Source organism: Schistocerca gregaria, chromosome 7 (genome assembly GCF_023897955.1).
Source record: "Schistocerca gregaria isolate iqSchGreg1 chromosome 7, iqSchGreg1.2, whole genome shotgun sequence".
Lineage (NCBI taxonomy): Eukaryota > Metazoa > Arthropoda > Insecta > Orthoptera > Acrididae > Schistocerca > Schistocerca gregaria.
Window position 1 is genome coordinate 215710460 of NC_064926.1, and position 16638 is coordinate 215727097.

At 38.3% G+C, this 16638-nt stretch overlaps 1 protein-coding gene across 1 annotated transcript in view; it reads left to right on the plus strand.

The window, feature by feature from the left end:
• LOC126281324 (uncharacterized) overlaps positions 1 to 16319 on the plus strand; it is a 37388-nt gene extending 21069 nt beyond the window's left edge. Inside the window, exons 5-8 of the mRNA XM_049980180.1 lie at positions 6824 to 7055; positions 7587 to 7770; positions 14128 to 14264; positions 15127 to 16319. Coding sequence (XP_049836137.1) covers positions 6824 to 7055; positions 7587 to 7770; positions 14128 to 14264; positions 15127 to 15246 — 673 coding nt within the window. The 3' untranslated portion in view covers positions 15247 to 16319. The remainder of the gene's footprint in view (positions 1 to 6823; positions 7056 to 7586; positions 7771 to 14127; positions 14265 to 15126) is intronic.
• The last annotated feature ends 319 nt before the right edge of the window (positions 16320 to 16638 follow it).

Here is a 16638-nt window from a genome sequence, read left to right on the forward strand (position 1 = left end):
TGTCATAAGGTATCTTATCACAATTAGGCTTACATGGACAGTGATTTAATTGTATAGACTGCCATGTTTACAGCTTCTGTGCAAAGGGTCTTTGCTAGGTAAGGACCAAGAAGCATGCCCTGTGCAAGCACTATCCAGTATAGACTGTATTTCACACCCAGCTTTAACATTCTGTTACGGTGTATGGGCAGCCTGGTTTTACATCTACATTTACATCTACACCTATACTCTGCAAACTACTGTGAAGTGCATGAAAGAGGGCACATCCTATTGTACCAGTTACTTGGGGTTCTTCCTGTTCCATGCACATATTGAGTATGGGAAGAATGATCATTTAAAGGCCTCTGTCTGTGCTGTAATTAATCTAATCTTGTCCTCATGATAAGGATAAGTGGAGATTTGTAGTTTTATGAACAACAGTCTGCTTGAAATTGATCATTAATGAATTTTGTTTCCTTAACAGTCCCAATAACTTTAAGCCCTTTCCACCAACTGTTGATACTCAAAGAATGCAGAACCAGTTTCACTTTTGTTCAAAACAAATTGTACAAATCTGTATGAAGTACAATGATCTTCAAACACAAAGTAGTGGGCTCCATCTAATGTGAGTCATTGTAGGAATATATAAGATGATGTAAATAAAATAGAAAGAAACTTCCACATGGGAAAAATATATTAAAAACAAAGATTCAAAGACTTACCAAGCGGGAAAGCGCCGGCAGACAGGCACATGAACAAAACACACAAACACACACACAGAATTACTAGCTTTCGCAGCCGATGGTTGCTTCTTCAGGAAGGAGAGGACAAGAAGCAACCATCGGTTGCGAAAGCTAGTAATTCTGTGTGTGTGTTTGTGTGTTTTGTTCATGTGCCTGTCTGCCGGCGCTTTCCCGCTTAATATATAAGATGACTTAGAAAAAATTTGTAGTTGGTGTAATGCATGACAGCTTGCTCTAAGTGTAGAAAAATGTTAGTTGACTGCAGAACTACACTATTGCCATCAACATACATTTCACTTAAAGACCATGAAGATAAGGTGCAAGAACATCAGAGGCAGAGTGTTAGATTTGTCACTGGTAGGTTCAAACACCATGCAAGTGTTAAGATGATGCCTCAGGAACTCAAAAAAAAGGGAATCCCCGTAGGGAAGACAACCTTCTTTTCGAGGAGCGCTGTTGAAAAAATTTAGAGAACTGGCATTTGAGGGTGACTGCAGAGTGATTCTCCTACTGTCAACCTACCTTTTGCGTAAGGACCATGAAGATAAGCTTAGAGAAATTGACTGGCATACAGTCAGTCATTTTTCCCTTGCTCTATTTGTGAGTGGAACAGGAGAGGAAATGACCAATAGTGGTACAAGGTACCCTCTGCCATGCACTGTATGGTGGTTTGTAGCATATTTGTGTAAATCATTTTATTTTAATTTTTGAATCAAACTGCTGTCAGCCAATTTCATCAAGTTTTGTAAGTTAACATGTGCCAACCTCTGATAGCTTGACAAATATAATTAAGATTATGCAGAGTTTGCTTGTTCAGTATTTTCCTTACAGAACAACATTTTGTAACATTGATTTTTGGTTCTTATGCCAACTGCCACTGGCTCCCAGTATGTAAATTCATTCTTACTGTTGTTAAACTTTACTGCTTGTGCTGTGTCCTTTATCCAGCCAATTTCAGGTTGGATCTGGTATGGTACTTCTCAAGATTTGTGGAGAACCAACCCTATTCTCATATAGACTGTTGTTAGAAAGGGGTTGTCATGGATGATGTTGCTCCAGTTGATTGATATTAGTTTGAATTGAATTGTCTACATTAAAAGAAGAAAATAAGCTACTGACTGTATTAATTCTTTGTACAGCAGTTACGGAACTTGTTGCAATAATCTCTTCTTCTTTTTCTTTCTTTGTTGTCACAACTACTTCCTATCTCATGTGTTTTTTCACAAGTACTTCACATTTTCAGGAACATACGTGATTCTATTCCATTCTATTCTATTGAAAAAGGTCATCTTCAACAGCAGCTAATGTACCACAACCAGCATCAAGTGAGGTGGCACAGTTGTTAGCACACTTCACTCGCATTTGAATTGATGATGGTTCAAACTTGCATCTGTCCATCCTGATTTAGTTTTCTGAGATTTCTCTAGATTACTTCAGAGATATGCCGAGATGGTTCCTTTGAAAGATCACAGCAGATTTTCTTACCCATCCTTCCCTGTGCAGTGGGGCCAATGACCTTGCTGTTTGGTCCCCTCCCCGAAATCGACCAACCACAACCAGCCTTTGCAGAACAGTTTAACACAGTCTGTTATCCTACACAATTCCTGGTAGCAACAAACATACGCATAGTCTGTAGAATGTTAAGTCTCGTCGCTCCCGTCTTTTGAAGAAATTCAGTTGACTTCTGCACAGCTGCTACTTGGAATTTGGCTTTAATAGTATGTATTATGTCCAAGTCCAGAAGCTGCAGATGGCTTGTGCAGTTTGGAGGAAGGAATACAATATTTACGTTCTTCAGAAATGATGTTTCCTTGGGTTGTAAATGTCACCAGTCAGTAATAAGTACTATTTTCCTCTCTACTGCACCTGTCTGAAGAATCTTATAAAGATTTCTGACATCATCCAGGTGCTACTGTTGTATGCTTAAGTACCAGGAGGTGCTTCAATGTTTTTGAAAAACCTATGAGTTTAAAATTTTCCTGTTGTTAGAGGGGACAGCTTTTCACTTCCATCATTATTTACACACGGTAACTGTCATTCGTTGCTTGTTTACCTCTGGGACATTTTTATCCCTTAACAGAATGTATTTTTGCAGGAAGTAAATTATAAAAGATGCCAGTTTCATTTGTGTTGTGAAAATATCTCTGGGCTCATAACTCTGTACTCATTGTGACAAAGTAATGGTCTTCCAGTAGTTTACGTTTTGTACACCTACAGCCATACATTCACCACTTACGCATTGAAATGAAAGATTATGAAGCCTTTTAAAATGATCCATCCAGCTGTCTGTTGTTTTTTAGTAGGCTACACAATTTAAAAAAAAGCATCAGATCATACTTTCCTGCCCTATGGAAATTTTTGTGTTATGATTGTCTTTGACATCATGGATAATCATCTGCTTTTGCTGAACTGTTAGCTGTCTTTATTTGCAGACTATAACTCTAAAAATAATTTTTTTTTTGGTAAAATGAACAATAAACAACTACATGTCTCAGCTTATGCAGCATACACTCAGTGATTGTGATGTAAGATCACATGACCAAGGCCGCATTGTAGAAAGGGGGGAAACAGCTTTTCGATTGGTTCATTGCATTTCCCAATTCACTACCAAGGAATTACCTACTGACCAAAAGACTATAATCTATAGAAGTGTGTTGACAGGAAGAATCTATTTCCATTTACTGCCATTGCGAAATGTGACCTGTGTGAAACTGAAATAAATTAGAAACTCACTTGGACATGTCAATAATTGCGCAAAACTTGGATTTTAATATGCAGAATGTTTCATGTTGATTCCTTAAAAGTGGAGTTTTTGTTAAGGTGGGGTTTGTTAAAAGTGGAAAGCAGTAACATTGTTTTTATGGGAGTTTCATGGGAGCGACAGAAATATTCATTAAATGGGAGAATTACTTAAAAGTGAATTCACTGATTTGAGGCTTTACTGTAAATGCACACAAACATTCGAAGATAACCAGCAGAATAGGCTATATTACTGAATATTTTGTGTCATATAATCACTTGAGAATGAGGATAGCGCTAATCAAAGAAGTGACAAGTGGTGTCAACTTTTACTGTGGATGAATAATTGCTATTGATAGTCATGGTGTCAACAGTGAAACTCAATTCCTTTTAATGCTGTCATTGTTCTTGCAGCAGATATGAGGACAGTTTATTAATGAAACTTTTTAGAGAAATATAGGACAGTTTCATTAATACACTTTTTAGAGCAATGTAGGGCAGATAAGTCTCCATTATAGAGAATTTCCAGGCCACAAAGTGATAGTATTTGTCTGTATATAATTCAGATATGTGATTCCACAGAGTGGTTGCGTGGATAGATTGACATAGGAAGAGAGTAGAGGATAGGGCATGTAGAAATGGAGAAAATGAGTGGGGCAAGCAAAAGTTAAAAAAATGTTTGGGAAGACATACTGCTCATATCTACTTACCCTTTTTTGCTAAGTGTGATTAGTGTCAAGCATCACCTGTTCTGTCGTCCTATCCCTTCTTCTTCAGTAGTTGCCTAGAACACACATAGTAAAACATACATCAGACACTTTCTTGTGTAGAAACACACAGTAAATGCAGTACAGTTGTCTGTATAAAAATGTACCGAGCAAAACCTATATAGGATAAGTATGAGGTGTCATCAAAAGTACCAGGAATTTTTGCGTTTTTATTTATTCATCACCACCACCATCAACTTTGCCCCCTTTTACAATAATCCTCCTCATGTATAATATCTTGTGCCAATTCTGTTTCCAGTCTTGAAAGCACTCTGGAACTCGTATTTTGTTACAGTGTTCAGCTTTTTCAGCGATTCTGTTTTTATCTCATCAGTGGTGGCAAAATGATGTTCTTTCATGGTTCTCTTCACACAGGGGGCCACATCCAATGAATACAGAGGCTGAGGGAACATAATGTGAAGCGGTTCTGCCTGTTTTATTTATTTCATTTGTTTGTCCTCGGTGGATCACTACACTGGCTGAAAACTGGGATTTGTGTTTTGGACACTGACTACTGTAAATAATGTAGCCGACATATGCACAGCTGCATTGCACATTCTTTTACTTGCACTGTTTACACCCCCCCCCCCCCAATATTTAAACTTTCTATGAGCCTCATTAATAGTTTTCAGGAGAAACTTCACATACTGCTACAATAGTTTTCTGTTGAACATCTATGAGCAGTAAAGACATAACCACAAATTCCACAGTTCTTGAAGAATAATCAGGTCTGTATGGAGCAGATACTGTCACTGTTTTTACACATGGCCTAATCGTTTAACATTTATTCCACAGTTAATTTGAAGCGTTATTGTTGTTCTAGCCAGCACAGGTTACTCATCTGAAACTCGGCTGTGGACTGACTGTCTCATGGCCAACAATCGTACCCTTATATATCATCACAATAATAGGCCCTGAAACTACACATTGTTTAAAGTGAAATATTCAGACATTACAATTAAAACTTAACTCATTAAATTAACTGAATACATCGAAAAATTGTCTTTTTACCAGTTTCTTCTACTGCAAGAGTTAGGCTAAATTATTTGTTTAATCATGAAATTAAGAAATATCATTACAAAAACAAATGACAATAAACTAAATATCCAGAATGCAAACATACATCAGGAACATATATACCCCCCTCCCCTTTGTGTGTGTGTGCGTGCCTGCTCTCTCTCTCTCTCTGAATATTACATGAAAAACAGATGATCCCTGCTGCATTACAGCAGATGTCAGTGTATACATTTACATGATGCTGAAGTTATTGTGTATGCTGAATCTGTTTATGCATTTGCTTCAAATCTTAGCTACTAGAGATATGGTACCTTGAATTTTTCATTATACATTGTTGTGTGATTTGCTATTTTATGTGAAGACTGTGTGTTAGTATTTTCTTTACTGTGTTTGGCAGATACGCAGGGGGGGGGGGGTTCATGTAATAATTCCGAGGCTGTAGTGTACAGATCTCAAGCAACTGACTTGTTTATCCAGAGTATCTCTCCCCTCGTGATATTTATTTCTTGCTTTTGTAGACTTTATCTCCCGTGCAGTTTGCCTGTGCTTGAGATGGAAATCATGCTTATCTAATTCCAATAAGCTACCGGACTACAGAAGTCACTCTCACAAGAATGTGCGTATGTTCTTCCAACTTATACAACTTTAAAACACGCTATATATACAACTGTCTGCCAGTGTGATTTGTTAATTACATCAAGTGTTGCAAATTGATAGACGGTTAATAGTCAGCTCTCTACTAGACTTCAGAGGAGACTCTAGAGCTGATCTAACTCTTCTTTCTTCTCATGACATAATCCATTTTCATGGCGTATGCTATTCCATGGAGTGCAATTTGTTTCTGAAGCAGGAGTGCGGCTGCATGGAGTGATTGCCAAACCAGCAGGTGCTTCAAAGTGTGACCAAGCTGCCAGCACCACCTCCTCCTTGAAGAAATGCTGTGTATATCACAGTCATTAACATGAATAAGCAGTAAGAATTCTCCACACAATATGCGTGTCCGTTACATCTCAGTGCGTGTACATTCTCTCAAAAGGAGCAGAAAACTGCTGACATTTGGTTTGTGTTCATATGTGGGTGTGTTGGCAAGGAATGAGTTATTTTTACTTAGATGTTCTGTAGCTGGTGAGAAAAGATGAACTTCTGTACCAGTCGAAATTTGTTTCTTTGGCCACAGTTTGCTGTACAATGTCAGCAAAGAGAATTTTATGTGATATAAGTTTGTATAAGTAGATAAACTGTACTAACTATTCACAATATATGAATACTGAGAAAATTTTTAAAGCTCATTTCTCAGAAAAGTGACACAGACTTGTGACTAATAGTGAAATAATGTAATGAAAGTTGCTAACTGTTGGACACTAGACTGTCCTGACTTTATTATTAACATATATTTTTTGTGTGATAAAGTAGCTGTGGGCTAACTTGCATGCTGCTTTTAGTGTATGGTCTGTTGTTTATGTGAACAGTGATGGATCTGCAGAGAGACTTGTAGCGATTATGTATTCTCATCCGTTTGATCACTAAAGTATAAATAGTAGTGGAATGTGACCACTGAGAGCACTTATTTTGTTTCAGGCTGCTAATGGAAGTTTCACAGGAGCATGAGATGACACTTCAAATACAGAAGGAGTCCGCAGAGCCTATCAGTAAGACACCATCAGCACCACACAGTGCTGTTGTGCCTTCCTCTATTCAGGCTGGAGGTCTGTCGGGTGGATCACTGCAGGGCCCTCGTGTCGCTCTGAAACAGCCTTCATCGCGTGTAGATGGTCGCCAGGCTAACAGGCACAATCCACTTGTGCAAACTGTAAGCAGTTCATTTGTTCTGTAGTACAATATTCTTGAGTTAGACATAATATTTCCATCTAATGAGTACAAGGAACTGTGTTGCTGCTTAGTTTAAAGTATAGCTACCATTGTTCCAGCCAGTTTGGCTCTTAGAAAGGTTCTGGCTGAAATGTTCTGACTGTCTCTTCCAAGGTATAGAGATTTCATAGATGCAATGTATCTGAACTGTTTGGGAGGGGGGGGGGGGAGTCATCAACACTATGATTTCTTAAATTTTCTTTGATACAGCTTGAGACTAAGTAAAAGAAAACTTCTACATACAGGCTGGCTACAAATTTCCTAAACAGAGTTACCAAATTTAAAGAGTACTAAGTGCCGTGAAGATAAAATTTGTACTTTTTTTCTGTAAACAAAGAGAGAGTAGTAGTTTCCTCTATACTGTTACTTCTAAAATGTACTGACAGTAATTATCTGTTACTCACCAAATCTTTGTAGTAAAATATTAAAATATTTCATATATATCACTCATATTTATTCATGTTTGTTTCAGAATTCAAATTCAAAGACTGATAGGCACCAGCCTACAAAGGTGCATGCTCATATTTCCACTCGTAGCATGCCTGGTAATGGAAATGGAGGCTCTTTTGATTCTGAAGGTCTTTTCGATTTGGATGGCATGGATGATACCAGCCCTGGAGAAATACTTCAGTCTGAGGATGAAACAGATACTGATGGTGTGTGACAGTATTTTATTATTATTATTATTATTATTATTATTATTATTATTATAAACTTCCAATTGAAAGTAACCTAAGAGTTACTGAAACCTAAGGCACAATATTTTTACTTCAGTCTCCTCTTCCCATTCTCTGAGAACCCACGCATTTTTTAGTATTATGGCTTTTGCATCAACCTCCAAATTTCAGCTGGCATGCCCAGTTGCCTTAAGACTCCATGGAGAGTGTGAGTGGTACTAGTATTCCTGTGCTTAAATGGTGGTGATTATTGCACAAAACGTGTATTATGCGACTGTTTGTGTAATTGTTCTATTTGTTCAGTGTGTTTATTCTAGGCCTATCCAAATGTTTTAAGTGTAAGCTATCTTCACCAATCCTTGACCCATCTGTGCTGCTGCTCTGTCGCAAATGAACTCCTCATCAGTGTGACACGCAGATCTTGATTGGCACTGTTAGGACAATGTCATGGAGGGGGGTTTGCCATCCAGACAATGATTTTCTGGGTATCACTAAAGATGTTAGGAGTTTGTTACTGGCTAGGATGATATAATGTTAGATTGTATACCTACACATTGACTATTGATATATTTATGGAAGAAAACTTCCAATTGATTTTTACATTTTATTTATATCTACAAAATCTCATTCTATGTATCTTGGAAGTGTGGCATAATTTACTGATGACTATAGATAATGGTAGGGAACTTTTGTCAACAGCACTCATCATTTTCATGTTTTGCTCCAGTTGAATGACATCCTGGTTCAGTACATGCATTTTAGGTGTGAACATTTAATGTTTATTATGAGTCAAGCAGTATATTGCTCCCTCCTACGTATATCTCGCGAAGAGACCATGAGGATAAAATCAGAGAGATTAGAGCCCACACAGAAGCATACCGACAATCCTTCTTTCCACGTACAATACGAGACTGGAATAGAAGGGAGAACCGATAGAGGTACTCAGGGTACCCTCCGCCACACACCGTCAGGTGGCTTGCGGAGTACGGATGTAGATGTAGATGTAGATGTAGATCATTAGCAACTTCTGAACATGCCATGTGAATCTTGACAGCTCTGTCTTCATTTTGATGTGATTAATACATTTATATGACTAATTGTGAGATACCTGTTAGCTTCAGTTACTCTCATCTTCAAGCTTTCGTGAGACATGGGATAGTTAACATAGCAGTAATTCACTATATGTAATGACTTGTATGTAGTTATTTCGTATAGCATTTAGATTGACTGTAGTACAGTATATTGCAGGTTACTGATGATTTTATAGGTCTTTCTAAATGAGCTGTGTAATGTTTCTACAGGAAATGAGATGCTATTCTTGGGTTCTGAAGATCAGTAATCAATGTGATCAGTTTCTGCTATACATACTCGAATATTTTCCAGTGAAAATGTATTTTTTTTAAACCCTAGTGTTCTCAAAATTAGAATAGCTATTCAAACATTGGTTCAAGTTGTTCACCTCAAATTAAAGAAAAGCCAGAGCAAGAGATCAGTGATCCAGATACCACCTTCTTTGTATGTCACTGATGTTGCCAACAGCCAATTCCAAAATATAGTTATATGCATTTTTGTTTGCCATTTTGCAATTGCCCATAGTTCCCTAATTTACAAAATAGGATATTGTCTTTATTTTGGTTTCTAGCTGCCCTAGATCTAGAAATGGGAAATACAGTCAAGCATTACAGACAGAATGAGTTGATACATGGTGTCTGTGGCATCTGTAGCTTTTAGGTTTGAAACACTACCAAGGAAGTGAGTCGTCCTTTCAAATTGGTCCTGTACTGTAGAGGCAGGCCAGAAAGAAATAAAACACTTGCACAAGCAAATACATAAATAGCCAAACAGTGGCAGTGTGAGTTACAAATGGAGGGGATCAAAACACTGTATTGTATGCATTCGGCAGAGGTGTGAACCAAACTTGGCCAGCCCTGCTTGCTTGCACTCAGCCAGTGCAGTACGATCCAGATGGGACAGCCTGCGTTATGGTGACAATCACACAAGGAATGTGTATGTGTGACAACATAGAAAACAAAAGTTTCATTGGAAAATACATAAAATTACAAAAGCGGTATTGTCTTGTTGGTTTTGATTCTGGAGACTGTTTCAGTGGCACTGGAGTGCCAAGATCCTTCCTGTATGTCAAAGAAACCTCGTACTTCCTAAATGAATCAATCATAACACTCTCAAAGATTTTGCTCGACTTCATTTTTACTAATTACAATGAGAAATCCATGGACGTACTATGAATTACCTTTAGTTGTAAAAGGTAGTCTGAGAACAAGATGAAACATGGTGAAAGAAAAACTTAATGATTATGTAGAATATGAAGTTGGATTAGAGAAATCGGTGGAGGTGCAACAGCCCCATGAGAAGTGGAAAACAGTATTGATTGAGTGAATGTATGATGGAGAATAAAAAGCCAAATGCTGTACATCTGACATTGTGTTTTCCTGTTTGAAGAGACCACATCTCTTTTGAGACTTTCAGTTTTTACATCTTCAAGTGGATGTTCTCATTTTGTGCTGTATTTGTGGATGCATTAGCACTGAGCTTCTTGTACTGACACATTAGATGCAAAGGTCTTCCCTTTTTGTTAATTACTGTTGATTAAAAGTGTTTTGCAATGACAGAGCAACATCCTTACTTCCATACAAAAGGACTTCTGAATATGAGTTCATCGTAGAATTTTGTTGATTGACACATCGCATTTGGTGGGAAAATTTTACCTTTCCAGTTTCTTTCCCAGGCTGGTTTTTGTTATATGATGACTTGAAACACTTGGCCTTTTGTATGGGGGAACATAGTAAAACTGTTCCACCTGGAACAGTTATTTCACTAAAAAGGCTTTTACCTCAAACCTTTTGAACCTAATAGAGGGAAACATTCCATGTGGGAAAAATATAAAAAAAAACAAAGTTGATGTGACTTACCAAACAAAAGCACTGGCAGGTCGATAGATACACAAACGTACACACAAAATTCAAGCTTTCGCAACCCACGGTTGCTTCTTCAGGAAAGAGGGAAGGAGAGAGAAAGACAAAAGGATGTGGGTTTTAAGGGAGAGGGTAAGGAGTCATTCCAATCCCGGGAGCGGAATGACTTACCTTAAGGGGAAAAAAGGACAGGTATACACTCTCTCTCTCTCTCTCTCTCTCTCTCTCTCTCTCTCTCTCTCTCTCTCTCTCTCTCTCTCTCTCTCTCGCGCGCACACACACATCCATCCGCACATACACAGACACAAGCAGACATTTGTAAAGGCCTGTCTGCTTGTCTGTGTATATGCGGATGGATATGTGTGTGTGTGTGTGCGCGAGTGTATACCTGTCCTTTTTTCCCCTTAAGGTAAGTGTTTCCGCTCCCAGGATTGGAATGACTCCTTACCCTCTCCCTTAAAACTCACGTCCTTTCGTCTTCCCCTCTCCTTCCCTCTTTCCTGAAGAAGCTACTGTTGGTTGTGAAAGCATGAATTTTGTGTGTATGTTTGTGTATCTATTGACCTGCCAGCGCTTTTGTTTGGTAAGTCACATCAACTTTGTTTTTAGATAAACTTTTTGAACCATTACATTAAATGATGAGATGTTTCCAGATACACACCTATGACTTGCCAGGTTTTCATATATCAGCATATGTCAGTTGGCTCATATTTTTATCTTCATAATATTCTCCATGTTTGCTTCCAACCCTTTATTCAGGATGGAGTGTTGGTCTTTGTGATCAAGATAAAAGGCAAGAGTTTCAAAACCTCTCAAAAACATTAATTTTGATTAATTTGTGTCATGGACTTAGGAAAGGCCGCATGAATACATAGGTGACTTGTAGTCATTGCGTTCAGGTAGCACAAATTGATATGTAAATGAAAAAAGTTATGCAAACTGTCACTTGCAAATTACTTAGCTTGAGGTGGAATTTCTACAAGTATCCAACGCTATGCTACACCAAATTCGTTACTGAGATGCTAAACTGTTAGAAACTATGTACATGGAGTTTACAAAAGAAATTGTCAGGCTGACAAAACATCAAAGCCTGACGTCTGCATGTTTTTTTTAAATAGAGTGGTAGAGATGTTTCATTTTCACATAATGATCAGTGTTGCAAAAGTGGGCTTTTTATATTGATGCACACTGCAAACAATGTATCTCAACTGAAAAATTCCAACAAAATACAGTCTCAAATGGAAACTATATGGTTCCAGAGACCTTTCCAAGTTTCAGACATCTGTGATGTATATATCCAGATTGAAGCAACAAATGAAAATTTGTACCAAGGAGGGATTTGAACCCATTGTAGATGTTTGGGACTTGAAAAGGTCCTTGGTACCATATAGTTTCATTTTATTAAAAGCATCCGTGCCTGGGTCCCAGGCAGGATCCCCAATTTAGCTCAATGCCGAGGCCCATTCGTTCAGTGCTGAGGTGCTATTCCAGTAGTTGGAGAGCATCTTCGGAGTGTTTCGCAGTGGCATGCTTCAGCAAAATCTTCTCAGTTTACGAACCGTGTCATTTCAAATAAAACACTAAAGTTTTCGATAGCTGTCTTAGCCATCATCATCATCATCATCAGAAGTTGAAATCAATGACTTCTGGGGCCTGGCGTAGTGTTCTACTTATATAAATGTAATGGCAGCATCTGGAACATTCTAGAGAGGGCCGGAGTTCTGCATTCATGGAAGGTGAGTTGGGCAGCTTCTAGTGGCTCCATCCTGTCACAAAACTGAGTGACATCATGGCTGGCTGGCGCCACATTTGAAATTGATGATCCAGCATCCTTGTAAGTGTAAAGACTATGTCTTTGCTTTTGCTCCATGTCCAAAGCCCAACCCCACGCCCTACTAAGTTTGTAACCCTGCTCTCTATTAAAATTGTTGCTGCTTATTCTAGTTAGCTATGGCTGAATATTGCGTAGAAATTGGGCATAAAATACAGTTTGAAAAAATGAGAATTTTGGCCCAAACACGGACTGGGATTCTGTTATCAAAGGAGCCGCCAAAATTAGAATAAACAGCAACAATTTTGTCAGTGATCAGGGGTACACACTTAGCAGGGCATGAGGTGGGCTTTGGGGTTTGAGTGAAAGCAAAGACATAGGCACGACAATTGTAAGGACACAGGAGTTTCAAACATGGCACTGGCCGCTCGCGTCATATGACCTCACACAATCCCATGGTGGGACGGAGCTGCCCAATTTGTCTTCCACACCTGTGACACTCTGGCCCTCTCTGTAAGGTTCCGATGCTGTTATTACGTTTGTATAACCATAACACCGCCCTGGAAGGCGGGGATTTCAACTCCTGGTGATGATGACGGCAGCAGCAGCTTTTGAAAGATTAAGCATTTCATTTGAAATGATATGGCTTGTAGATTGAGAAGATTTTATTGGGACACTTGGAGAGCCTCTGCATTGCTGTTTGAGTTTAGGGGGAATGCCAAGTGGGCCTAGGAGTGAACGTGAATTTGGATTGAGACGGGAAATGTGCTAGCTCAGTCCATGCAGTTGCGCAAAGCCAATGTGCCGAGGTGGTGTAGTGGTTAGTGTGTGTACATCTAGTGACGAGGAGACCTGGGTTTGACATCTGTCCTTGGCATTCATTGGTTAGTCTGCACATAAACGAAATACAATCTCCTTGGAAAATTGTGTCACCAGGTGCGAACTTGGTGGATTTCACAAGATGTTCCTAGATGTAAACACCACTCGGGGATTAATCTTGAGGTCTATTCTGACTGGCTGACTACTGCCTACAAGGCAGTGCAAAGAGTGCTCTATGGTGGTGGGACATGTGATCAGCATGTCGAAAATCCCTCCAGCTGTTATTACCAGTAGATAAATCCTGATGATGGTACCACAGTTTCTGTATTCAAGCAGCTCCTCATTTGGCCTCATGAGGCTGAGTGGGCCCTGTTCCAGGCATCCGTATGTCAGAAAAAATCCTGGAGTGGTACGGGGAAACAAAACCAGATCCTTCTGCACTGAAGGTAGCAACACTGTCCATTCAGCTACAGAGATGGTCATTATCTCCAGATGTTCCTACCTCACAAGAACTTGTGAGGCATACCAAAAGATGTGTATTTGAAAGCAGCTGGCTTTGCTGACACTCTTATTGGAAATGTGAGCCCAGGGCTTAGCTCTTAGTTTAGACACACCACACGTGTGCTACGCAATACATGTTGTATCAGGGTTTACAAAAATTTATACAGAGGTGCTGACAGAGTTTAAGACATATTGTGCATTGTTGCCAGTTCATTGGTAGAGAGATTGTCAGTTGGAAAACACATAAGATGTTACTTGTCCATGTTGATATCCAAATTGTTTTTTATTGAAACCCATGTTTATTTTTTACAGAATCAGGAAGCCATGATGAAGGAATACACATTCCACGTGGCAGAAGCTCTAGCAGCCACTTAGCTAAATCACTTCCAGTCAATGTGCCTGCATATGTGCCCACTCAGAGGCACAGTGGTGAATTTGAAGAGGATGTGGTAAGTTAAAAATTTGCAATCATTCCCTCTGAAGAGGGGAGGGGCATACGATTGATGTCTTGAAAATATTAAACCTGTAAATTAAAGGTAGTTGCCGAGTGATGGGGTGTAATTTGTCAGAGGGTGAAAAGAACACAGTATGGTAGAAGTAATGTTGTCTCTTGATGGATTATACAGAAAAAAAGTGTCTATCTGAGAAGGCAAATATTCTTCCGATTGTAAATACACTCTTAAGATATTGCGCAGGTTGTGGGGCCCGCGGTTGTTTCTGTATATGAAACTGTTATACTCCAGAGTAGGTTAAATGTGTGTTGTCAGTCCCAGGTGCATGATTTTCAGTTAGAATTAATTATATCCAGCCAGTTCCATCAGCATTGCGAAATAACATTTAAAGTGACAGCATCTTCTGTATTTCTGACTTCTACAAAGTTTGGAAGCTGGCAGATAGATTTTACTTTTTGAAGGGGAAGCTGTTTTAGTTATAAATTTATTCTAATTAAGTTTTTCACTGATTTTTATAAAAAGTGCTTAACTGTCATTACCATAACCATCAAAGACGGTTTTTAGGTTTACAGAACTGTTTCTTTTTTATGTTTACTCTCAGTACTATGGGCTTCTATCAAGAAATATAGGCTAGACAAGACAGTTCTTGAATATTTGTGGGTATCATTTGTGAGAAACCATATTTTTGTTACACCCTTGTATTTTTAGTACTCATCTCAAAAATTCACAGTGAATGTCTTATTAGGTAGAGGCTGTTTATTATTATTATTATTATTATTATTATTATTATTAGACAAAAAAGATTAGTAGTTAAGTCAAATGGCATCAGAGTAGCTGTGATGCCTTTGTTCTTTTGCAGCATTACCCTCAAGATCCTGTGGATATTGCTGCTTCCATCAGAGCTCTGGCAAAAAGTGTACACGGAGAGAGTGATGTGTTTGGTGATCTCCCAAGGCCACGCTTCAGCACACAGATCTGATAAGTCTTTATTGTGTGTGGTAAATATCTTTACTTATGCTGGTCAAAGTATTACTGCCCACACTCTCCTGCCCTAATGTCTGCCCTGCATGCAGGGACTAGCTTTTAAGAATAATGATGTAAGGTCATACCACAGCAAGACATATAAGAGTGACTTATTTTAACCATAGAAAATTATGAACGAAGAGTAACTAAATGTGTTTAGAGCTTTGGTGTAATCATCTGCTCGATTGTAGTTTTTTTAATAACAGCTTTGTTCAGAAAACTGTTTTAGAAGAGGGCTTCACTTTCAGTATTTCATACTTGCCTTCTGTATGATTGGTCTTGCTGAAAGCTGTTGCCCTAGTCTGGTATTTCAGATATCAATACCATTTTCGAAGAGACACAAAATATGCTTAGTTTTGTGTGATTGTATATTTCTGGGAATGCATAAATTTCCCATCAGCAATGTTGTTAATTTCAAAGCATTGTACAAATGTACGCTGTATTGACGCAGTTTACGCTGGCTTACAATTTTAGATGGTAACTTTGGAAAGGACAGTAATATCAACAAAACAATAAGATGTAAACTCGTGTCTTAAATAGTCATTTTAACTTTTAAGTGTACTTGGTAATTTAAAGAGATGTATTTTTTTATTGTACTTGAGAAAATAATTGATCAGCAAGTAACAGCCAAGCAAATGGATTGTTTTTTCCCTTAAACATTGTTCTTATGTACTCCATGCTCTCGTAGTTATGCTTTTACCCACCTTGAATTGTGATAATACAGTGTCTTTCATCAGTCTTGTATAGTGTGTCATAGTGAATTGTTGTAAACTGCTGCTGTCATAAACTGTAATGACAGATAATGTCATGTGGATTAAGATTCTGGTACTGATTGAAGTATAGCAAGATGTTGAAAACTATGTGCTATAGGAATAATAGAATGATATACTTTCTATGTTTACCATTGTGGTGAACACACAGTTTCTGTATACGTATTAAGTCTGCTGATTTAATATTTTGTTATGACTGTTATACTTTTGTTAAATTTGAAGCAAAGATTAAATAAAGTATGTTTTCTTGGCAGCTGTATTTACTGTTTTATAATTAAGACAAGAAATATCAGAATCACAGTTTGTAAGAGTTAGTGTGATTTGGAGACCCCAAGTTGCTATGTGGAAATTGTTCTACCTTCTTGCGATCAGACTAGACACTTTCGGTTGTGAGATTCAAATCTCCATTTAGTGTTTCAATGGGTCACCAATTTACATTACTTCAGGCAAATGTCCCAATGTCTTTTATGTTGGCATGACTGAATAAAATGCTGTCAGATTTTGAAGCCATGTCAACCAAGTTAAAAATATTGAGTTTTAGCCAGCTGTCACAGAATTCTCATCACAAGTTTAATCCA